We start from the raw sequence: 26,197 nt of genomic DNA on the forward strand, positions 1-26,197 counted from the left end.
TATTCCTCCTTCATTCCTTTTCAGTTATCGAAAATTAGCACTAAAATGGCATCCGGACAAGAATCCGGACAATCTGGATGAGGCCAACAAACGTTTTCGCGAGCTTTCCGAGGCCTACGAAGTGCTATCCGATGGTAAGTTGTGCCACCACACTCAATCCACAGTCGAATGGAGATTTTGGGAATTGCGGGATCAAGGGGCGGTGCATCCCATGAAGGACCAACCACGAAATACAATGCTAAGTCTCTATCATGTGTTTAGCACGTAAGCGCCGGATCTACGATGCCCGTGCCACGCTGCACAAATCGTCGGCGAGCAACAGCAGCTGCGGCAGCTACTCCCGCTATCGCAGCAGCGGAGGAGGCAGTGGCAGTGGCAGTGGCTATGGTGCCACTTCATATGGCCGTGACTACGACTATGATTACTATCTGAGCTCCGGCCGCAGGTCCGGCAACCGCTACCAGGCGTTTACCTTCCGTAACTTCTTTGAGGGCATACCATTTCACAAACTCTTTGGTAAAGCCACGCGACGTTGCAAGTTTTTGGTTCATTCTTTCGTTCTTTCCTTCTTTTCTTTGTCGACTGACAGCCTTGCCGCACGACGTTTGTTCTGCTTTTGTTGCAACTAACGTTAGGCCTGAAAGCACTAACCCAAATGCAGCCCGAATTGTTATGCAAACTAATCCCGAGAAAGCATTTTAGTTCGACTCCATCTTAAGTTCCTCTGTTCGTGTTTTTCCTTTCGTTTTCGCAGAGAAGAAACGTCGCATCTATGACGAGTACGGCAAGGATGGTCTGGGCGAACGCGGCCAAAGCCGCAACTCTCACGCCCGTCATCATTACAGCACTCACGACTATGACAACTTTGATATTACGGGCGGATTTCCGTTCGTGTTCCGACCACCAGAGGAGGTCTTCCGCGAGTTCTTTGGCGTAAATTCGCCCTTTGCCGACTTTTTCAGAGGTAAGTGGTAAGAGGTTCAGCTTCTGCTGATCGATCTAACTCGAATCGAATGGAATGTCTTATTCAGATGCTAATGGATACACAAATGGGACAATGAGCGGTGGCGGCGGTGGCCCTAATGCTGCCGTCAAGCGCACCTCCACATCGACGGTGTTTGTCAATGGCAAGAAGCTGATGACCAAGCGGTATGTGACATGCACAGAAAATGCATTTCGTATTCCTTAACAATTCTCCTCTGGTTCATTGCAGGGTCGTTGAGAATGGCAAGGAAACTGTGTTTTCATATGAAAACGATGTCCTTAAATCAAAGACTGTGAACGGAGTTTCCCAAAAGCTCTCTTCAATATCTAATTAATGCAAGAAACAAATATATAACATATATACAAGCAGCGGCAACGGCATCGGCGACGGCGGCGGCGCCACAGCAACAATCAACAACAACAAAAAAGTCATAAATGTAAAGAAAAAGGAGAAAACATTAACAAACACAAGAGGAACCTATGATTTCTTGAATGCTTCGATACGTTCATGATACGTTCATTAATTTTGTTCTACATTAGAATCTAGTTATTTTTTAGTGGAAAGAACAGCAGTAGCAGAAACAGCGGGGTAGAATCAGCAAGAGGCGAAGCACAGCATAAAAACACATAGCAGCAACAGAGGAGAAAGGACCGAGAAAACATAAGCAGAAACCGATTTTAGAATCGAACCAAAATTCCTTGTCAATGCCAGTTATCTTTTGCAGCACTTTGATTCGAAAACTTGCCACATAATCCAAATTTTAATGTTTTGTGGTGCGTTGTTTCGAGACACAATGCCAGAAAATAAAACAAAAGCTCCGAAATGATTAGAGCAGCTACTTAAACACAGAACATAACCGAAAATGCTGTACGCTTAAGCAATTTAGCCACTAATTCTAAGGGCTGATTTGATCGCTTTTCCGAGGACGGGAGTGTGTCTGTGCCTGCGTGTATATGAATTGGGGGGAAGTTGGGTGGGAATTAAATATATATTTTATGTATGTACGTAGCTATCTACCTTTTGTCACTTAAGTTGTCACAATACTTACTAGAGAAAAGAAAAGAAAAAAAAACTAAAAAAGAACCAGCAAAACAGCAAGAAACGAAATCGAAAACGAAACACACGAGTGCGAGTGCTCTGCGCTGAATAGAGGAAAAGAAAAACCTAAAACTACATTTCTGATGACATTAAATGTTTATATAAATATAATTCATAATTTAAAACTCTGTGTTAATTTTAATGCCGTATTTCATAGCGTATAGTCGTTTTTTAAATTCTTAAGCCTATTCTCACATAACCATAAACGAATTCGCGGAGAAAACAAATGAAAATAATCTAACATAATCAATCGCCCATAATTGAAATCTTTGTTTTAGTAACCCCTTCAAAAACATTGAAAAAAGGATGAAAACAAACAAAAACACTGAAAGAAACGCAATAAAACAAAAAGCGATACAATTAAAAAAAATGTTTATTACTTTACTTATCAAATAATTAAATGGTTTGGGGATTTAGTCGGAGATCTTTTCAAATCACACGCAAATTCCAAATTGAAACGCGCGCCAACTTTAAACATACCGATAGATCGCGAATGCTGATCGATAATGATCAAACAGAAACGGCCACACTGAACAGACTAAATCAAAATTGAGCACTTGGAGCTAAAACCGTTTTTAGGCAATTATTTAAAATAAGCCAGTCAATAAAACAATAGGTTCATTAATTGGATATAATTGTGTGGGACGGCTAAATGATCTATCTAGCTAATAATATTCGACGGAAGATCAAAATTGAGCAATATGGTTTCCAATCCTTGACGGCGAACGATTAATCTATTTTAAGCCAAGGGGGTATTTCAATTATCCACCAAAAATAATGAAAATTTAATAATGTTAGCGCAGTTCAGGTGAAAGATATCGTGGTTTTTTGAGTTTAAATGAAAGATGGCATGTGTCTACAAGAAGAATTTACAATCGTTAATATTTTCCGCCATTTACCTGGAGTCGTTGAACTATTTAAATAGAGGGGGCTCAAGTGGGCTAAGTTCGTAAAAACGAACCACTAACCATACAGTATATAGATGTGCCAGTTCATACAACGAAAGCGTCACAACCTGGCTAGCGCGTTCAGTACCCCAGAGTGACGTCATCATGAGAGAGAGAGAGAGCGCAGAGAGAACATCTTTGCATGTGTTAGTACACACGCAATATGTTTCGACAAAATATGTGATTGTATGCTTTTTCAGATTTTTTTGAACTCTCTCAGGTCTGGTTCTGTTTTGCCACCAGCATGTTTTAGTGTATGTCGGTTCTCGACTTTTTTGTTTATTATAACTAAAACAATGATGTATCTAAATATACAATATAAGAAAAAATATATATATACTTAATTAAATATGCATAAATATAAATGGAATTGGTTTTACATACATATATTTCAAATCAATTGTCAATCGCGCGCTTTCCGACGGGAATCTGCAAAGCAAAATTTAGATGCCGGTCGCACCTTGAATACTCTCATGGACAATACACATAAATTTTCTAATTCAATTATAAAATATCTTATGTACATACAGTGACATATCTATAGTCCATGCTCCGCATACCCTTGTCTATGTCTATTACCCTGCACCCACAATACTATAAACAATACGACACCCTCAGCTTCGAACCCTCATAAACAATCTCACGCTCGAAATGGACCACGCGTAGTCGATTGCAGGCAATGTAAACAAACACCCTAAGCTGGAAGTTGAACATAAAACAATAGATGCCGCCCTAGAATCCAGAATCACGCCACTCTTCAGAGATCAATTACGAATCGATTCTCAAGAATCACACCATCCTAGCTGACCAATCAGAGGCCCTATTCTCAGCCACCCCCAAGTAATGCAACACCGATCATACGCAGCGGAAGCCTTTCATCATAAGCCGCCTTTCCCACATATCGATCGAGTCACGTACTCCATCTCCGAAGCCGAAGTCGAAGCCAACGCCTCCGAATCCAAATCCGAATCCCAAACCGAGCATCATAATATAAATAGTCTGCATCTAAGAAGCCAACTCAGTTCTGTTCAAGACAAACGTCAATCGCGACACCGTCGGAGAATTCAACCAAAGTTAATTCCGTTCAAGACGTCAGACCTCAGTCATCGTCGGGGAAATAACTAATCAATGTACGCTAAAGTTTAAGTGAAGAATAAAACCTTTTTTAAAACGTAAACTGAAGTGTCGCATATTTAATTGGCGCAGCCGGTAGGATCTCAGTTAAAAGTGAATCCCTTTTTTTAAGACGATCAATTGGCGTAGTGACAGTTACAGTGCGTAATAACCTACAGTGATCAGAGAAAAAGTAACGCTAATACTAAAGAGATCCGCCAAAGAATCTACACACGATTGAACTCAATTAATATTAAAAAAAAAAAAGTAAATAAATAATAAGAAATAAACATGCCGTTAACAGAAATACACCTGAACCAAGCCTTGAAGTCAATCAGGCAAATTCCACCATACGACGGATGCCAAGAACGCCTAAGCTCGTTCATAAGTAGGATCGAGTACATCTCCGAATTGTACTCAACAGAAGACATCCGGCAACAAAGCATCATGTACGGAGCCACTGAGGGGCAACTGTGCGGACGAGCACAACTTTTATCACAAAGCCTTCAACCCAACACCTGGACCGATCTAAAAGCAGCCCTAATCAGCAAATTCAACAACCACACTCCATACGAAACGCTGCTACAACAATTACACGACACCAAATTCAATGGGAATATTCGTAAGTTCGTAGAAGAACTAGAAATTAAGTCAAATGTTATAGTAAGTAAACTAAATCTGGAGACTAGCCCAGAAAATAAGATAATCTTTAAAAACGCTCTGGCAAATGCCACCAGACATACCATAGAAGATGCTCTACCCAATAAACTGTTCATCATTTAAGCAAAGAAAGACATTTCTACTATGGCTAATCTAGAAAAATCAGCTCAAGAGTTAGGAATCTACGAAAATTTCGTAACTGATAACAAGAATCACGAACATTCAAGAAACGGAAATAACAATCGTAGGAATGTTGGAACTTATTACCCTCGCTATAGTAGTAACGACTATAACAATCAAAACCCAAGTACTTCCAGAAATAATCTTGGATCGAATCGAAATAATTCAGGAAATAATGCCGTAAATAATAAAGGATTATTTAACGAATTTAGAAATTCCTTAAACCAGGGCACAGTACAGAATCCCACAAACTATCAAATCAATCAGACACAGGCAGGTAGAAGTGCACCAAATCAGCCAGTCAAACGATCTAGGGAAAGCCAAAGCGGACAAATGAAAATGGATGTAAATTTTCAGCAGAGTGCCTCGGAAGAAATCGAGGAAGACCATATATAGAAATAATCGTAAATAATAAAAAAATTAAGAGGTATCGCGGACTCGGGATCGAAAATAATTATAATAAAAGAAAACTATACAGATTCCAAAGTCGATAGCGACAACCTCACCGTCCATACCATCAATGGAACCGTCCGTCTGACTCAGAGCATTACACGTAATGCAACCAAAAAAACAAAAATTTTATATTCATAATTTATCTGAAAATTATGACATACTCTTAGGCAGAGAATATTTGATGGCCAGCAAAGCCGTCATCGATTACCGAAACGAAACGGTAACGTTAGGAGAAAGGTCATACCCAATCATCCAAAGTGGAGAAGCAATTGCCGTCGGCAAGACCGCACACAAAGGTGTTAAGCCATCTTCAAAGGAAGATATATCTACACCTAAGTGCCTTGACCCATCTCCTGAAGGAGAGCAATACTTCGCTTCCGCATTAGAGAATGAATTAAGGGAATGCAACCAGCTAAGGTTGGAACATTTAAATGACGAAGAAAAGGAGAAACTAAAGAAAGTTCTCTATGAATTTAAGGACGTGCAGTATAAAGAAGGTGACATTTTGACCTTCACTAGTACTATAAAGCACGAAATTAAAACCCATCACGAAGATCCTGTATATCGTCGACCATATAAATATGCTCAAACACACGATCAAGAAGTGACACAACAAATCAAAGATATGATTAGACAGGGAATCATTCGTAAGTCGAACTCTCCCTATTGTGCACCCATCGCTATGATACCAAAGAAAATAGATGCTTCAGGAAAGCAGAAATATCGTATGTTAGTAGATTATAGAAGTCTAAACGAGGTGACAATAAAGGATAAATTTCCTACACCCAGAATGGACGAAATACTAGATAAACTAGGAAGGTGCCAATATTTCACAACAATCGATTTAGCTAAGGGATTCCATCAAATTCCTATGGAACCTAGCTCAATCCCAAAAACAGCTTTCTCCACGAAGCATGGTCATTACGAGTTCACTCGTATGCCCTTTGGGCTAACCACTGCCCCCGCTACCTTCCAAAGATGTATGAACAATCTGCTAGAAGAGTTAATCTTCAAAGATTGCCTCGTATACTTAGACGACATCATTATATTTTCCACTTCATTGGAAGAACACCTGTTGTCACTAAGGAGGGTATTTGGAGAGTTGAGAGACGCCAACTTAAAGCTACAAATGGATAAGTGTGAATTCCTGAAGAAAGAAACGGAATTCCTAGGCCATGTAGTAACAACTAACGGCATAGTTCCTAATCCAAAGAAAATATCTGCCATAATAAACTTCCCAATACCCAATACAACCACAAAAATAAAATCATTCATAGGTTTATGTTGATTCTATAGGAAATTCATTCCCAACTTCGCTAATATAGCAAAACCTATGACACTCAAATTAAAGAAACGAGCAGTCATAGACCCAACAGAGGAAAAATACGTCGAGGCCTTCGAAAAATTTAAAGTACTTATCACCTCAGACCCCATCCTCGCATTCCCAGATTTCAACAGAATGTTCACGGTAACAACCGATGCAAGTAACATTGCATTAGGAGCAGTGTTGTCACAAGACCACAAACCAATCTTCTATGCAAGTAGAACCTTAAACGAACACGAAATCAATTATTCAGCAATAGAAAAGGAATTACTAGCTATAGTTTGGGCAACTAAGTATTTCAGATCATACCTGTTTGGTAGAACGTTTGAGATATTGAGTGATCACAAACCCTTGATTTGGTTGAATAACCTCAAGGAACCAAATATGAAGCTACAACGATGGAAGATCAAATTAAATGAATTTGACTTCAAAATAAAATATTTACCCGGAAAGGAGAACCATGTAGCCGATGCGCTATCAAGAGTAAAGATTAACGAAAACCTACTCGGGGAAACCATTAATAGTGATTGTGCAACGGTCCATAGCGCGCAAGAAGATAATACAAATTATATTCCACTTACAGAGAGACCAATCAATTACTATAATAGGCAAATAGAACTGATTTAAGGTAATGAGGATAAGGTAGAAACATCCCACTATTTCCACAAGATACTGATAAAAATCACATATACCGAAATGACAGAATCATTAGCAAAAGATATAATAAAGGAATATGTGTGTACCAAAAAGAATGCACTATATTTCCATAACGAAGTAGACTTCCCACTGTTCCAAAGGGCATTCCTGGAGATAATCAGTCCAAATCACTTCACTAAACGGATTAAATCCAGTACCAAACTCATAAATATTCCGAACTACTCCGAATTCAAAGAACAAATATTGAAGAATCATAAAGAGCTACTTCACCCAGGTATCGAAAAGACCACTAATTGGTTTAAAGGAAAATTCTACTACCCCGATTATCAAAAGTTAATCCAAAATATTATCAATGAATGTCCTACGTGCAACGTTGCTAAAACTGAGCATCGTTACACCAATCTAACCTTCGAAATCACCCCTGAAATACAAAATATCAGAGAAAAGTATGTCATGGATTTCTATTTGGTAGGCAATCAACAATTCCTATCATGCATTGATGTATATTCTAAATTCGCTACCCTTGTAGAAGTTAAGAGTCGTGACTGGTTAGAAACCAAGAGAGCCATCATAAAAGTCTTTAACGAAATGGGCAAGCCACAGGGAATTAAAGCCGACAAAGATTCAGCCTTTATGTGCGCAGCATTGCAAGCAAGCATGGTTGAATGCGGAAAATGTGAAAATCGAAATCACTACCAGTAAAAACGGAGTTTCTGATGTAGAACGACTACATAAAACTATCAATGAAAAATTAAGAATCATTTCAAGTGAGGATAACATAGAAAACAAGCTCACAAAATTCGAGTTAATTCTATACACTTATAACCATAAAACGGTTCATAATACTACAAAAAGATCCCCAGCTGATATCTTCCTGTACGCCGGACTACCAGATTATAACACTCAACTGATTAAAGTTAGGAAGATCAATCATTTGAATAACGATAGAACCGACTTTGAAGTAGACACACGCTACAAGAATGCACCCCTAGTTAAAACAAAAACAACCAACCCGTGCAAAAGAACAGGGGAAATTAGGCAGGTAGACGAAAAGCACTTTGAAGAGAAAAATAGAGGGAGAAAAATCACCCACTATAAAACGAAATTCAAAAGAAAGAAAAAAATCTAATAAAAGTAAATACGATAATTGCAGAGTACCCGAAGAGAGTACTGGAAATCCGGAGCTACAACATGATTAAGATTATAATCTTACTAATGTTCACCGTCCTACAGTCTTCCGGACAGAATATAGAGATAGATCCCATCAACTCAAGGAATGGATATCTCATATTCAAAACAAATACCATTAACATACCCATTAATTATGAATACCATTATCTAACAATTAATATAACAAGAACAGATGAAACATATCAGAGTTTACTAGAACAGGCAACCCAATTTAATAACGAAATCCAAGTTCAATATTTAGTCGAGAAATTGCAACGTGAATTCAACGGCATCAAAATAGCCAAAAGAAACAAAAGAGGCCTTATAAATGCAGTAGGCACAGTATATAAATATCTATTTGGAACATTAGATCAAGATGATAAAGTCGAATTAGAAGGGAAAATAAACAATCTGGCTAGCCACAGTGTTCAAGCTAACGAATTAAACTTAGTAATTCAAGCAGTAAATTCTGGCATAGAAGTTGCCAATAAATTAAGCAAGGATAATGATAGAAATAAGCAACTAGAGATATTAATATTTAACCTTCAACATTTTACAGAGTACATAGAGGATATTGAATTAGGCATGCAGCTAACAAGATTAGGGATCTTTAATCCAAAATTATTGAGGCAGGATTACCTGAAACACATCGATTCAGAGAAATTATTAAATATCAAAACATCTACCTGGTTGAAAACAGACACTAACGAAATACTAATAATTTCCAACATCCCACGAGAGATCAGAAATATTCCTATACTTAAAATTGTCCCATATCCAGATGAAGATAATAACATCCTCACTGACTTAACGCAAAACAATTATTACGTTCTAGAAAACGAGGTATATGAAAAAGAATCAAAACGAAAAATAAATGACGAATGTATTTCAGGAATAGTCAAACAAGTAGAAACAAAATGTCCATACACCAAAGCACACCAAAACTTTCAAATAAGTTTCATTGAACCCAATATATTGTTAACTTGGAAATTACCAAAAACCATATTAAACCAAGATTGCCTAAACCAAGAAATAGAAGTAGAAGGTAACGCATTAATAAAAATACATAATTGCAGTGTACAGTTAAACGAATTCCTAATATCCAACTCCATACCAGAATTTGCACAAAGCATCTACATCAACAATAACGTAACAAAAATTAAACCATTGTCTTATTTGCAAACCAAAGAAATCGTAATAGAAAATACGCGATTAAATAATGTATTACATGTAAGCTTAATACTACTATTTGTCATAATCATAATAGGATTAAGCTACAAATTGTTTAATCTAAGTAAAAGCAATAAGCCTAAAACCGACCCGCACATAGAAACACCGTGAGACGAAGACGAGGAAACTCGTGCCCAGCAGGCACAGTTTTAGACGCACCTGAACTATATCCAAGGATAATCGCCTGAGGACAGGCTTAAATCTAACAATGGGGGAGTGACATATCTATAGTCCATGCTCCGCATACCCTTGTCTATGTCTATTACCCTGCACCCACAATACTATAAACAATACGACACCCTCAGCTTCGAACCCTCATAAACAATCTCACGCTCGAAATGGACCACGCGTAGTCGATTGCAGGCAATGTAAACAAACACCCTAAACTGGAAGTTGAACATAAAACAATAGATGCCGCCCTAGAATCCAGCCGCACTAGAATCCAGCCGCACCAGAATCACGCCACTCTTCAGAGATCAATTACGAATCGATTCTCAAGAATCACACCATCCTAGCTGACCAATCAGAGGCCCTATTCTCAGCCACCCCCAAGTAATGCAACACCGATCATACGCAGCGGAAGCCTTTCATCAAAAGCCGCTTTTCCCACATATCGATCGAGTCACGTACTCCATCTCCGAAGCCGAAGTCGAAGCCAACGCCTCCGAATCCAAATCCGAATCCCAAACCGAGCATCATAATATAAATAGTCTGCATCTAAGAAGCCAACTCAGTTCTGTTCAAGACAAACGTCAATCGCGACACCGTCGGAGAATTCAACCAAAGTTAATTCCGTTCAAGACGTCAGACCTCAGTCATCTTCGGGGAAATAACTAATCAATGTACGCTAAAGTTTAAGTGAAGAATAAAACCTTTTTTAAAACGTAAACTGAAGTGTCGCATATTTAATTGGCGCAGCCGGTAGGATCTCAGTTAAAAGAGAATCCCTTTTTTTAAGACGATCAATTGGCGTAGTGACAGTTACAGTGCGTAATAACCTACAGTGATCAGAGAAAAAGTAACGCTAATACTAAAGAGATCCGCCAAAGAATCTACACACGGTTGAACTCAATTAATATTAAAAAAAAAAAATAAAAATAAATAAATAAAAAGAAAACAACATGCCGCTAACAGAAATACACCGGAACCAAGCCTTGAAGTCAATCAGGCAAATTCCACCATACGACGGATGCCAAGAACTCCTAAGCTCGTTCATAAGTAGGATCGAGTACATCTCCGAATTGTACTCAACAGAAGACATCCGGCAACAAAGCATCATGTACGGAGCCACTGAGGGTCAACTGTGCGGACGAGCACAACTTTTATCACAAAGCCTTCAACCCAACACCTGGACCGATCTAAAAGCAGCCCTAATCAGCAAATTCAACAACCACACTCCATACGAAACGCTGCTACAACAATTACACGACACCAAATTCAATGGGAATATTCGTAAGTTCGTAGAGGAACTAGAAATTAAGTCAAATGTTATAGTAAGTAAACTAAATCTGGAGACTAGCCCAGAAAATAAGATAATCTTTAAAAACGCTCTGGCAAATGCCACCAGACATACCATAGAAGATGCTCTACCCAATAAACTGTTCATCATTTTAGCAAAGAAAGACATTTCTACTATTGCTAATCTAGAAAAATCAGCTCAAGAGTTAGGAATCTACGAAAATTTCGTAACTGATAACAAGAATCAAGAACACTCAAGAAACGGAAATAACAATCGTAGGAATGTTGGAACTTATTACCCTCGCTATAGTAGTAACGATTATAACAATCAAAACCCAAGTACTTCCAGAAATAATCATGGATCGAATCGAAATAATTCAGGAAATAATGCCGTAAATAATAAAGGATTATTTAACGAATTTAGAAATTCCTTAAACCAGGGCAGAGTCCAGAATCCCACAAACTATCAAATCAATCAGACACAGGCAGGTAGCAGTGCACCAAATCAGCCAGTCAAACGATCTAGGGAAAGCCAAAGCGGACAAATGAAAATGGATGTAAATTTTCAGCAGAGTGCCTCGGATCGTCAATAAATATAATAAAAGAAAACTATACAGATTCCAAAGTCGATAGCGACAACCTCACCGTCCATATTATCAATGGACCCGTCCGTCTGACTCAGAGCATTACACGTATTGCAACCAAAAACTGTCCGACAAAACAAAAATTTTATATTCATAATTTTTCTGAAAATTATGACATACTCTTAGGCAGAGAATATTTGATGGCCAGCAAAGCCGTCATCGATTACCGAAACGAAACGGTAACGTTAGGAGAAAGGTCATACCCAATCATCCAAAGTGGAGAAGCAATTGCCGTCGGCAAGACCGCACACAAAGGTGTTAAGCCATCTTCAAAGGAAGATATATCTACACCTAAGTGCCTTGACCCATCTCCTGAAGGAGAGCAATACTTCGCTTCCGCATTAGAGAATGAATTAAGGGAATGCAACCAGCTAAGGTTGGAACATTTAAATGACGAAGAAAAGGAGAAACTAAAGAAAGTTCTCTATGAATTTAAGGACGTGCAGTATAAAGAAGGTGACATTTTGACCTTCACTAGTACTATAAAGCACGAAATTAAAACCCATCACGAAGATCCTGTATATCGTCGACCATATAAATATGCTCAAATACACGATCAAGAAGTGACACAACAAATCAAAGATATGATTAGACAGGGAATCATTCGTAAGTCGAACTCTCCCTATTGTGCACCCATCGCTATGATACCAAAGAAAATAGATGCTTCAGGAAAGCAGAAATATCGTATGTTAGTAGATTATAGAAGTCTAAACGAGGTGACAATAAAGGATAAATTTCCTACACCCAGAATGGACGAAATACTAGAAAAACTAGGAAGGTGCCAATATTTCACAACAATCGATTTAGCTAAGGGATTCCATCAAATTCCTATGGAACCTAGCTCAATCCCAAAAACAGCTTTCCCCACGAAGCATGGTCATTACGAGTTCACTCGTATGCCCTTTGGGCTAACCACTGCCCCCGCTACCTTCCAAAGATGTATGAACAATCTGCTAGAAGAGTTAATCTTCAAAGATTGCCTCGTATACTTAGACGACATCATTATATTTTCCACTTCATTGGAAGAACACCTGTTGTCACTAAGGAGAGTATTTGGAAAGTTGAGAGACGCCAACTTAAAGCTACAAATGGATAAGTATGAATTCCTGAAGAAAGAAACGGAATTCCTAGGCCATGTAGTAACAACTAACGGCATAGTTCCTAATCCAAAGAAAATATCTGCCATAATAAACTTCCCAATACCCAATACAACCACAAAAATAAAATCATTCATAGGTTTATGTGGATTCTATAGGAAATTCATTCCCAACTTCGCTAATATAGCAAAACCTATGACACTCAAATTAAAGAAACAAGCAGTCATAGACCCAACAGAGGTAAAATACGTCGAGGCCTTCGAAAAATTTAAAGTACTTATCACCTCAGACCCCATCCTCGCATTCCCAGATTTCAACAGAATGTTCACGGTAACAACCGATGCAAGTAACATTGCATTAGGAGCAGTGTTGTCGCAAGACCACAAACCAATCTGCTATGCAAGTAGAACCTTAAACGAACACGAAATCAATTATTCAGCAATAGAAAAGGAATTACTAGCTATAGTTTGGGCAACTAAGTATTTCAGATCATACCTGTTTGGTAGAACGTTTGAGATATTGAGTGATCACAAACCCTTGATTTGGTTGAATAACCTCAAGGAACCAAATATGAAGCTACAACGATGGAAGATCAAATTAAATGAATTTGACTTCAAAATAAAATATTTACCCGGAAAGGAGAACCATGTAGCCGATGCGCTATCAAGAGTAAAGATTAACGAAAACCTACTTGGGGAAACCATTAATAGTGATTGTGCAACGGTCCATAGCGCGCAAGAAGATAATACAAATTATATTCCACTTACAGAGAGACCAATCAATTACTATAATAGGCAAATAGAACTGATTAAAGGTAATGAGGATAAGGTAGAAACATCCCACTATTTCCACAAGATACTGATAAAATCACATATACCGAAATGACAGAATCATTAGCAAAAGATATAATAAAGGAATATGTGTGTACCAAAACGAGTGCACTATATTTCCATAACGAAGTAGACTTCCCACTGTTCCAAAGGGCATTCCTGGAGATAATCAGTCCAAATCACTTCACTAAACTGATTAAATCCAGTACCAAACTCATAAATATTCCGAACTACTCCGAATTCAAAGAACAAATATTGAAGAATCATAAAGAGCTACTTCACCCAGGTATCGAAAAGACCACTAATTGGTTTAAAGGAAAATTCTACTACCCCGATTATCAAAAGTTAATCCAAAATATTATCAATGAATGTCCTACGTGCAACGTTGCTAAAACTGAGCATCGTAACACCCAATCTAACCTTCGAAATCACCCCTGAAATACAAAATATCAGAGAAAAGTATGTCATGGATTTCTATTTGGTAGGCAATCAACAATTCCTATCATGCATTGATGTATATTCTAAATTCGCTACCCTTGTAGAAGTTAAGAGTCGTGACTGGTTAGAAACCAAGAGAGCCATCATAAAAGTCTTTAACGAAATGGGCAAGCCACAGGGAATTAAAGCCGACAAAGATTCAGCCTTTATGTGCGCAGCATTGTGAAATGTGAAAATCGAAATCACTACCAGTAAAAACGGAGTTTCTGATGTAGAACGACTACATAAAACGATCAATGAAAAATTAAGAATCATTTCAAGTGAGGATAACATAGAAAACAAGCTCACAAAATTCGAGTTAATTCTATACACTTATATTCATAAAACGGTTCATAATACTACAAAAAGATCCCCAGCTGATATCTTCCTGTACGCCGGACTACCAGATTATAACACTCAACTGAATAAAGTTAGGAAGATCAATCATTTGAATAACGATAGAATCGACTTTCAAGTAGACACACGCTTCAAGAATGCACCCCTAGTTAAAACAAAAACAACCAACCTGTTCAAAAGAACAGGGGAAATTAGGCAGGTAGACGAAAAGCACTTTGAAGAGAAAAATAGAGGGAGGAAAATCACCCACTATAAAACGAAATTCAAAAGAAAGAAAAAATCTAATAAAAGTAAATACGATAATTGCAGAGTACCCGAAGAGAGTACTGGGAATTCGGAGCTACAACATGATTAAGATTATAATCTTACTAATGTTCACCGTCCTACAGTCTTCCGGACAGAATATAGAGATAGATACCATCAACTCAAGGAATGGATATCTCATATTCAAAACAAATACCATTAACATACCCATTAATTATGAATACCATTATCTAACAATTAATATAACAAGAACAGATGAAACATATCAGAGTTTACTAGAACAGGCAACCCAATTTAATAACGAAATCCAAGTTCAATATTTAGTCGAGAAATTGCAACGTGAATTCAACGGCATCAAAATAGCCAAAAGAAACAAAAGAGGCCTTATAAATGCAGTAGGCACAGTATATAAATATCTATTTGGAACATTAGATCAAGATGATAAAGCAGTAAATTCTGGCATAGAAGTTGTCAATAAATTAAACAAGGATAATGATAGAAATAAGCAACTAGAGATATTCATATTTAACCTTCAACATTTTACAGAGTACATAGAGGATATTGAATTAGTCATGCAGCTAACAAGATTATTATTTTTTTTTTTTTTTTCATGTGGAAAATTTGTATTTTATTGTAAACAAGTTTACTGCTACCTTTCGTGGCAACTTAATCTAGTTTTACATATAAGGGGAAAAACAATTGATCACAGGAGATACATACTTAAACTTAATGTTACATATATGGAGTAGGTGCATACATTATTTAGAATATTTACAAAAAGTTAATGAGATGTTATAGGAGGGATCTAGTAGGGAGATCCAGTGGATGACTCCTTTTGAGTCTTCTTTTCCTTGGCGGGTTAATTAGACGTCTGGCTAGCGCATTAGGGTGACCACCAAGTCGTTGCAAGTACCTTGCTGCATGTAATTGTATAACATCGCCCACTTTGGGAACCTTTAGGTCCCTCTCGATGTCGCTGTTTCGTATGTACCATGGAGCATTGCATATTCGTCGTAGAATTTTTGACTGAGCAACTCTAATTTTATTTAAGTTGGTTTTTGACGCGATGCCGTAAACTTGAAGTGCGTATTTCCATATGGGGCTGAGGATGGACTTGTATATCGTGACTTTGCTGTACAGCGATAGCTTATTTCTTGGTGCAAGTAGCCACGCCATCTTTCCCGCTTTCGCCATCACAGACTGTCGAACCATGGTAGTATGGGTTTTGAAATTTAGTGACCTGTCGAGTACAACACCCAGGTATTTGTACGAGCTCTTGTGCGTAAGTGTGGAGCCCAGCATATTAATGCCTCCGCAAGAAAGTGTTCTCGTAGCAAAAGTAACATTAGCACATTTGCTGCTGTTGATGCCTATGTTCCATTTCTGAGCCCAGACCTCAAAGCTGCTCACATATTGTTGCAGAGCTTCCGTAGCTAGATTTATGCTTGGACTTCTGGTCAGCACTGCAGTGTCATCCGCGTAGGTTGCTATCAACACATCGTCCTCGACCAACCCAGTTATTACCCTTGAGGAAGGCATATCGGCTGTATATAGGGTATATAACGTTGGTCCAAGAACGCTGCCTTGTGGGACGCCTGCACAGATTGGGCGCTTCGATGATTTTGCTCCATTTACAACAACTCTAAAACTTCTGTCCATTAGAAAGCTACTCACCAGCTGGAATAGCTGCGGCGGCAATATGTTTCTCAGCTTAAAGAGGAGGCCATCATGCCACACCCTGTCAAACGCTTGTTGAATGTCCATAAACACAGCTACCGAATACATTTTTTGCTCCATTGCATCAAGCGCGAAGTTGACCACTCGATGAAGTTGTTCTGGCGTGCCGTGACCTTGTCTAAATCCAAACTGCCACTTTGGAATTCTTTTCTTTACAGGTTCAAGCTGCATGATGCGGCTCAGTATCATTCTTTCCGCCATCTTCCCTAGCGCTGAGAGCAGGCTAATTGGTCTGTAGCCATCGACTTCTGTGTGTTGTTTTTCTGGCTTAGGTACCATGGAGATTAGCGCCATCTTCCAGCAGGTAGGAAAGTGTCCTATCCTAAGAATTCTGTTGAGGAGCAGCACTATAAATAGCAGCGCTTTTTTAGGCAGAAGTTTTAAAGTCCTGTTGTCCAGCAGGTCCTCACCAGGGGATTTTTTGGCCTTCAGCTTCTTAATTTGCTGCACCACCTCTTGAAATGTGACTGGGCTTGCTGGCAAGGACATTTGAAATGGCATTTCCAATTGTAGCTCGACGGCCCTTCGTGTAACAGCAGACGTAAGATTAAATGGCTTAAATCTTTGCTCTAAACTGTCTGCGAAGATATCAGCCTTTTGCTGACTGGAGTAGCACCAACCGCCTGCTGGATTTTTAATTGGCGATTTAGGCATGACTACTCTTTTAAATCGGCTTGTAAGCTTCCAGAGAGTATAGTTGAAAGATGCATCGGGGCCAGCTTTTTCTAAAATGTTATCAATGCTCGTCTGCTTGACTTTTGCAAGTACCTTTTGCAAACGGTTTGATAGTCTCAAGTAGATTTGATGAACTCGAGTATCACCCGTTCTCGCATACTCTCTTCTTACTCTTCTTTTCAGGCGCAGGAGAGCTACGGCACTTGGGGAAGAGTATCTTGTCGTCGTTGGCTTGGTGAACATTGGTTTACAGGCGCAGCAGAAGATGCAGCCAATATTACGTTTCTCATAAATATCGAGATTGCATCTTCTATATCATCGGGACTTTTTATTTCCGTGTTGAGGTTGATTCTACTATCTAGTTCGGCTTGAAATACTTCAACGCAAGAGCCTCGAGGGAGAATTTGTTGCTTCATAGTTTTGATTTGAGGAGAATGATGCACTGATGCTACAATTGGCAGGTGATCCGAGGAGAGTTCATATTTAGTTTCGACTGACAGCTTGTTTTGCGCAATCCCGTTGACAATGAAAAAGTCGAGAGCAGAAGGTGTAAGGCGAGTGTTGTATGAGAAGAAAGTTGCCTCGCCAGTGGCAAGGATTTCGCATGTGCTACTGACGATGGCCTTTTGCAATCGCTTCCCTCGACAGCATGATCTGACGTTACCCCACCATGGGTGCTTTGCGTTAAAGTCACCGCCTGCGATGAATCTGTTCCCCAGGCTAAGAAAAAGTTGCTCAAAATCAGTTGTACTCCAAGGTTGGTTGGGTGGCAGGTATATTGAGGAGATCTTGATGCATCCAACATTAGTCGGCACACTCACGCTGGCAACTTGTATGTTTATCCTGGACATAGGTTCGTTCTGAGTATGGGCAATGGACGATCGTATGAACAGAGCAGAGCCACTTTTCGATGTTCCGCTGGGATGATCAGCGTAATATTGATCGTATCCTGGTACGAATGCTCTCCGACCAGGGCGCATATGTGTCTCTGTTATCAACATTACATCGATTTTATTAGCATTAAGGAAAAGTCTAAGTTCTTCAATGTTCTTGACTAGCCCTCGTGCATTCCATAATCCGATTTTTAATTGAAGCTTGTTCATTTTGAAATAAGCTTCTGTACCAGGTCGCGGAAGGCTTTGTTTGCCTCCATCGTATCCTGTATTAGTTTGAACATTTGATCCATTCTACTATTAAGGTCGTTTATAGCTTTTTCTAATATTTTGAATTTGCTACTAAAATGTTGATCTTCAGCACCATTAAACAACCGGGAGCTGCCATGTAATGTGTTCACGTTAATATTTTTCTCTGCACGCGGTCTTGTTATGTCTGCATAGGAGAACCCACTCCTCACATTGGCATTTGAGATGACTTGCGATCCGACTGGGTGATTTTTATTTTTGCTACTGTCAGGCATTCCATCTTCTGGTAGTCTGGCTGTCGGCTTAAGCTTCTTGCTGAGTTCAATACGGACTGAACAACTTTTATAGCTAGATAGGTGATCTTCGCCGCAGTTTGCACAAATGGATTTGTTACTAAGACTTAGTTCGCACGATTTTGATCCAGTATAGTGGTCGCCAGAGCATTTTCCACAGACTGGCTTTTTAAGGCAGTAGTTTCGCGTATGTCCAAAATCTTGGCATCTAAAGCACTGCACCAATTCTTTACTGTGCTTTGCCTTAATTACTGTTACTCTGTGCCTTCCAATTTGAGTAATCTTAAGTGCCTCTGCAATATTTGGTGTTTTCTTTAGGTTCACGTAGAACATACTCTTTCTTGTTTTTAAGTTATTTATTTCATGATCATCCTCTTCATTTATTTCAATATTACGCCAGTTTGGCTTCCTGGGGCAGTAGATGTTCATGACTGTGAAACCCTTGTCGGTGAAAGTGTGCTCAATTAAGTGTTTTGGTACATTTGGATGGATATCTCGAATAATCAATCTGTACGGCGTATCCTCTCTCAACTGATGGTGCCAGAATTCACAGTTTTGCTTCGTCAGCATATCAATAACTGTTCGAAAAGCTTGGGAATTTTTTGCATATATACGCGAAACTCCAAATCTGGATGTGCGAATGTCATACTCATCAGCTGGAATTACAGAATTGAGGGCGTCTTCGCGTTTGTCCATTTTATTCACTTGCGGCACGCAAATAGCTGGAGGCTTAGGCACTATGCTTGGCTGCTGCTCATTGCTAGCTTCGTTTGCTACTAGCCCATGTTGCTCTTCTTCGTCCAGTTCTATGACAGATTCAGCTTCTTCAGATAGCGCTGCATAGCGATTATTTAGAAGTGCTACTGAAGGGGTAGTAACAGGTGTAAAATTTTGGCGGCCCTTGAATGGGTGATTTTTTGGAATAGCTGGGTGTGTAGTTTTTTTAATTGTTTTTGAGACTTTATCAGCTCTTTTTTGCTTTTTACTAATAGAGACCATCGGCATCTGAAAGCTACAATCTTTTCCTTGGGATACTTTTTTGGCTAAGCTTGAAGTAGACGCCTCAGCTCTCGAGGTGCTCGGTACTGAACATATGCTGCCAGTTACGGTATTTGCCATTGAGTAATTCGCTGGACATTTCCCTGTTGAAAAAGATAGTGTGCTCGTGGTAATAGTGCTTGTAGTCGTTGCGATCAAGCTACTATTGTAGTTAGGCGTTCCAATTGCCTTATATAGGTCTTTAGCCAAGCTGGCACGGAATTCTGCAGGTGCACCAGCTATTTTCCTCATCTTATCAGTCGCTGAAAGCTTATCACTAAGCTGGGAATGATCAGGTGAGTCTACGTCCATTTTTTGGCACTTCACGAAATTTGCTTGTTACAAATTTGTGATTGCCTAGCATCAAGAATTCTTGCTACTAAGAAAAGTTGAGCTTTTGTTGCCCTTCGTTTGCGGCTGCGCGCAGGGCGAGGGCAAAAGCTTGCCCGCTGTACGACAGCTTACTTCGCTTACTGTTCTTTGTTGTTCTCGTGTTACCGACACCGCTACGCAGTGTCTAAAAATAGATTCTCGTGCGAGATAAGCACACAGAATGCTCTTTGCGATTATTTAGAAACTTCAATGCGCGACACGTCCGTCTTCGACGAATGTATGGAAAGAACTGAACAAGATTAGGGATCTTTAATCCAAAATTATTGAAGCAGGATTACCTGAAACACATCGATTCAGAGAAATTATTAAATATCAAAACATCTACCTGGTTGAAAACAGACACTAACGAAATACTAATAATTTCCAACATCCCACGAGAGATCAGAAATATTCCTATACTTAAAATTGTCCCATATCCAGATGAAGATAATAACATCCTCACTGACTTAACGCAAAACAATTATTACTTTCTAGAAAATGAGGTATATGAAAAAGAATCAAAATGAAAAATAAATGACGAATGTATTTCAGGAATAGTCAAACAAGTAGAAACAAAATGTCCATACACCAAAGCACACCAAAACTTTCAAATAAGTTTCATAGAACCCAATATATTGTTAACTTGGAAATTACCAAAAACCATATTAAACCAAGATTGCCTAAACCAAGAAATAAAAGTAGAAGGTAACGCATTAGTAAAAATACATAATTGCAGTGTACAGTTAAACGAATTCTTAATATCCAACTCCATACCAGAATTTGCACAAAGCATCTACATCAACAATAACGTAACAAAAATTAAACCATTGTCTTATTTGCAAACCAAAGAAATCGTAATAGAAAATACGCGATTAAATAATGTATTACATGTAAGCTTAATACTACTATTTGTCATAATCATAATAGGATTAAGCTACAAATTGTTTAATCTAAGTAAAAGCAATAAGCCTAAAACCTACCCGCACATAGAAACACCTTCAGAAGAAGACGAGGAATCCCCAGCAGGCACAGTTTTAGACGCACCCGAACTATATCCAAGGATAATCGCCTGAGGACAGGCTTAAATCTATCAATGGGGGAGTGACATATCTATAGTCCATGCTCCGCATACCCTTGTCTATGTCTATTACCCTGCACCCACAATACTATAAACAATACGACACCCTCAGCTTCGAACCCTCATAAACAATCTCACGCTCGAAATGGACCACGCGTAGTCGATTGCAGGCAATGTAAACAAACACCCTAAACTGAAAGTTGAACATAAAACAATAGATGCCGCCCTAGAATCCAGCCGCACTAGAATCCAGCCGCACCAGAATCACGCCACTCTTCAGAGATCAATTACGAATCGATTCTCAAGAATCACACCATCCTAGCTGACCAATCAGAGGCCCTATTCTCAGCCACCCCCAAGTAATGCAACACCGATCATACGCAGCGGAAGCCTTTCATCAAAAGCCGCCTTTCCCACATATCGATCGAGTCACGTACTCTATCTCCGAAGCCGAAGTCGAAGCCAACGCCTCCGAATCCAACTCCGAATCCCAAACCGAGCATCATAATATAAATAGTCTGCATCTAAGAAGCCAACTCAGTTCTGTTCAAGACAAACGTCAATCGCGACACCGTCGGAGAATTCAACCAAAGTTAATTCCGTTCAAGACTTCAGACCTCAGTCATCGTCGGGGAAATAACTAATCAATGTACGCTAAAGTTTAAGTGCAGAATTAATCGTTTTTTTAAAACGTAAACTGAAGCGTCGCATATTTAATTGGCGCAGCCGGTAGGATCTCAGTTAAAAGTGAATCCCTTTTTTTAAGACGATCAATTGGCGTAGTGACAGTTACAGTGCGTAATAACCTACAGTGATCAGAGAAAAAGTAACGCTAATACCAAAGAGATCCGCCAAAGAATCTACACACGATCGAACTCAATTAATATTAGGAAAAAAGTAAATAAATAAAAAGAAATCAACATGCCGCTAACAGAAATACACCTGAACCAAGCCTTGAAGTCAATCAGGCAAATTCCACCATACGACGGATGCCAAGAACGCCTAAGCTCGTTCATAAGTAGGATCGAGTACATCTCCGAATTGTACTCAACAGAAGACATCCGGCAACAAAGCATCATGTACGGAGCCACTGAGGGTCAACTGTGCGGACGAGCACAACTTTTATCACAAAGCCTTCAACCCAACACCTGGACCGATCTAAAAGCAGCCCTAATCAGCAAATTCAACAACCACACTCCATACAAAACGCTGCTACAACAATTACACGACACCAAATTCAATGGGAATATTCGTAAGTTCGTAGAAGAACTAGAAATTAAGTCAAATGTTATAGTAAGTAAACTAAATCTGGAGACTAGACCAGAAAATAAGATAATCTTTAAAAACGCTCTGGCAAATGCCACCAGACATACCATAGAAGATGCTCTACCCAATAAACTGTTCATCATTTTAGCAAAGAAAGACATTTCTATTATGGCTAATCTAGAAAAATCAGCTCAAGAGTTAGGAATCTACGAAAATTTCGTAACTGATAACAAGAATCAAGAACACTCAAGAAACGGAAATAACAATCGTAGGAATGTTGGAACTTATTACCCTCGCTATAGTAGTAACGATTATAACAATCAAAACCCAAGTACTTCCAGAAATAATCATGGATCGAATCGAAATAATTCAGGAAATAATGCCGTAAATAATAAAGGATTATTTAACGAATTTAGAAATTCCTTAAACCAGGGCAGAGTCCAGAATCCCACAAACTATCAAATCAATCAGACACAGGCAGGTAGCAGTGCACCAAATCAGCCAGTCAAACGATCTAGGGAAAGCCAAAGCGGACAAATGAAAATGGATGTAAATTTTCAGCAGAGTGCCTCGGAAGAAATCGAGGAAGACCATATATAGAAATAATCGTAAATAATAAAAAATTAAGAGGTATCGCGGACTCGGGATCGTCAATAAATATAATAAAAGAAAACTATACAGATTCCAAAGTCGATAGCGACAACCTCACCGTCCATATTATCAATGGACCCGTCCGTCTGACTCAAAGCATTACACGTATTGCAACCAAAAACTGTCCGACAAAACAAAAATTTTATATTCATAATTTTTCTGAAAATTATGACATACTCTTAGGCAGAGAATATTTGATGGCCAGCAAAGCCGTCATCGATTACCGAAACGAAACGGTAACGTTAGGAGAAAGGTCATACCCAATCATCCAAAGTGGAGAAGCAATTGCCGTCGGCAAGACCGCACACAAAGGTGTTAAGCCATCTTCAAAGGAAGATATATCTACACCTAAGTGCCTTGACCCATCTCCTGAAGGAGAGCAATACTTCGCTTCCGCATTAGAGAATGAATTAAGGGAATGCAACCAGCTAAGGTTGGAACATTTAAATGACGATGAAAAGGAGAAACTAAAGAAAGTTCTCTATGAATTTAAGGACGTGCAGTATAAAGAAGGTGACATTTTGACCTTCACTAGTACTATAAAGCACGAAATTAAAACCCATCACGAAGATCCTGTATATCGTCGACCATATAAATATGCTCAAATACACGATCAAGAAGTGACACAACAAATCAAAGATATGATTAGACAGGGAATCATTCGTAAGTCGAACTCTCCCTATTGTGCACCCATCGCTATGATACCAAAGAAAATAGATGCTTCAGGAAAGCAGAAATATCGTATGGTAGTAGATTATAGAAGTCTAAACGAGGTGACAATAAAGGATAAATTTCCTACACCCAGAATGGACGAAATACTAGATAAACTAGGAAGGTGCCAATATTTCACAACAATCGATTTAGCTAAGGGATTCCATCAAATTCCTATGGAACCTAGCTCAATCCCAAAAACAGCTTTCTCCACGAAGCATGGTCATTACGAGTTCACTCGTATGCCCTTTGGGCTAACCACTGCCCCCGCTACCTTCCAAAGATGTATGAACAATCTGCTAGAAGAGTTAATCTTCAAAGATTGCCTCGTATACTTAGACGACATCATTATATTTACCACTTCATTGGAAGAACACCTGTTGTCACTAAGGAGAGTATTTGGAAAGTTGAGAGACGCCAACTTAAAGCTACAAATGGATAAGTGTGAATTCCTGAAGAAAGAAGAAAATATCTGCCATAATAAACTTCCCAATACCCAATACAACCACAAAAATAAAATCATTCATAGGTTTATGTGGATTCTATAGGAAATTCATTCCCAACTTCGCTAATATAGCAAAACCTATGACACTCAAATTAAAGAAACAAGCAGTCATAGACCCAACAGAGGAAAAATACGTCGAGGCCTTCGAAAAATTTAAAGTACTTATCACCTCAGACCCCATCCTCGCATTCCCAGATTTCAACAGAATGTTCACGGTAACAACCGATGCAAGTAACATTGCATTAGGAGCAGTGTTGTCGCAAGACCACAAACCAATCTGCTATGCAAGTAGAACCTTAAACGAACACGAAATCAATTATTCAGCAATAGAAAAGGAATTACTAGCTATAGTTTGGGCAACTAAGTATTTCAGATCATACCTGTTTGGTAGAACGTTTGAGATATTGAGTGATCACAAACCCTTGATTTGGTTGAATAACCTCAAGGAACCAAATATGAAGCTACAACGATGGAAGATCAAATTAAATGAATTTGACTTCAAAATAAAATATTTACCCGGAAAGGAGAACCATGTAGCCGATGCGCTATCAAGAGTAAAGATTAACGAAAACCTACTCGGGGAAACCATTAATAGTGATTGTGCAACGGTCCATAGCGCGCAAGAAGATAATACAAATTATATTCCACTTACAGAGAGACCAATCAATTACTATAATAGGCAAATAGAACTGATTAAAGGTAATGAGGATAAGGTAGAAACATCCCACTATTTCCACAAGATACTGATAAAATCACATATACCGAAATGACAGAATCATTAGCAAAAGATATAATAAAGGAATATGTGTGTACTAAAACGAGTGCACTATATTTCCATAACGAAGTAGACTTCCCACTGTTCCAAAGGGCATTCCTGGAGATAATCAGTCCAAATCACTTCACTAAACTGATTAAATCCAGTACCAAACTCATAAATATTCCGAACTACTCCGAATTCAAAGAACAAATATTGAAGAATCATAAAGAGCTACTTCACCCAGGTATCGAAAAGACCACTAATTGGTTTAAAGGAAAATTCTACTACCCCGATTATCAAAAGTTAATCCAAAATATTATCAATGAATGTCCTACGTGCAACGTTGCTAAAACTGAGCATCGTAACACCAATCTAACCTTCGAAATCACCCCTGAAATACAAAATATCAGAGAAAAGTATGTCATGGATTTCTATTTGGTAGGCAATCAACAATTCCTATCATGCATTGATGTATATTCTAAATTCGCTACCCTTGTAGAAGTTAAGAGTCGTGACTGGTTAGAAACCAAGAAAGCCACAGGGAATTAAAGCCGACAAAGATTCAGCCTTTATGTGCGCAGCATTGCAAGCATGGTTGAATGCGGAAAATGTGAAAATCGAAATCACTACCAGTAAAATCGGAGTTTCTGATGTAGAACGACTACATAAAACGATCAATGAAAAATTAAGAATCATTTCAAGTGAGGATAACATAGAAAACAAGCTCACAAAATTCGAGTTAATTCTATACACTTATAACCATAAAACGGTTCATAATACTACAAAAAGATCCCCAGCTGATATCTTCCTGTACGCCGGACTACCAGATTATAACACTCAACTGAATAAAGTTAGGAAGATCAATCATTTGAATAACGATAGAATCGACTTTGAAGTAGACACAGGCTTCAAGAATGCACCCCTAGTTAAAACAAAAACAACCAACCCGTTCAAAAGAACAGGGAAAATTAGGCAGGTAGACGAAAAGCACTTTGAAGAGAAAAATAGAGGGAGGAAAATCACCCACT

General features: G+C 38.8%; 1 protein-coding gene across 2 annotated transcripts in view; it reads left to right on the plus strand.

Moving 5' to 3' along the window:
• Positions 1–2,329, plus strand: part of LOC117185734 (dnaJ homolog subfamily B member 3-like) — an 89,843-nt gene extending 87,514 nt beyond the window's left edge. The window contains exons 3-7 of one of the 2 annotated variants that reach the window (XM_033394930.1): positions 25–134; positions 262–516; positions 755–964; positions 1,032–1,149; positions 1,214–2,329. In XM_033394930.1, the coding sequence (XP_033250821.1) occupies positions 25–134; positions 262–516; positions 755–964; positions 1,032–1,149; positions 1,214–1,319 (799 nt within the window). In that variant the 3' untranslated portion in view covers positions 1,320–2,329. The remainder of the gene's footprint in view (positions 1–24; positions 135–261; positions 517–754; positions 965–1,031; positions 1,150–1,213) is intronic. The other variant, XM_033394929.1, reaches the window with a different exon arrangement.
• The last annotated feature ends 23,868 nt before the right edge of the window (positions 2,330–26,197 follow it).

This window comes from Drosophila miranda (genome assembly GCF_003369915.1).
Source record: "Drosophila miranda strain MSH22 chromosome Y unlocalized genomic scaffold, D.miranda_PacBio2.1 Contig_Y1_pilon, whole genome shotgun sequence".
In the NCBI taxonomy this organism is placed as follows: Eukaryota; Metazoa; Arthropoda; class Insecta; order Diptera; family Drosophilidae; genus Drosophila; species Drosophila miranda.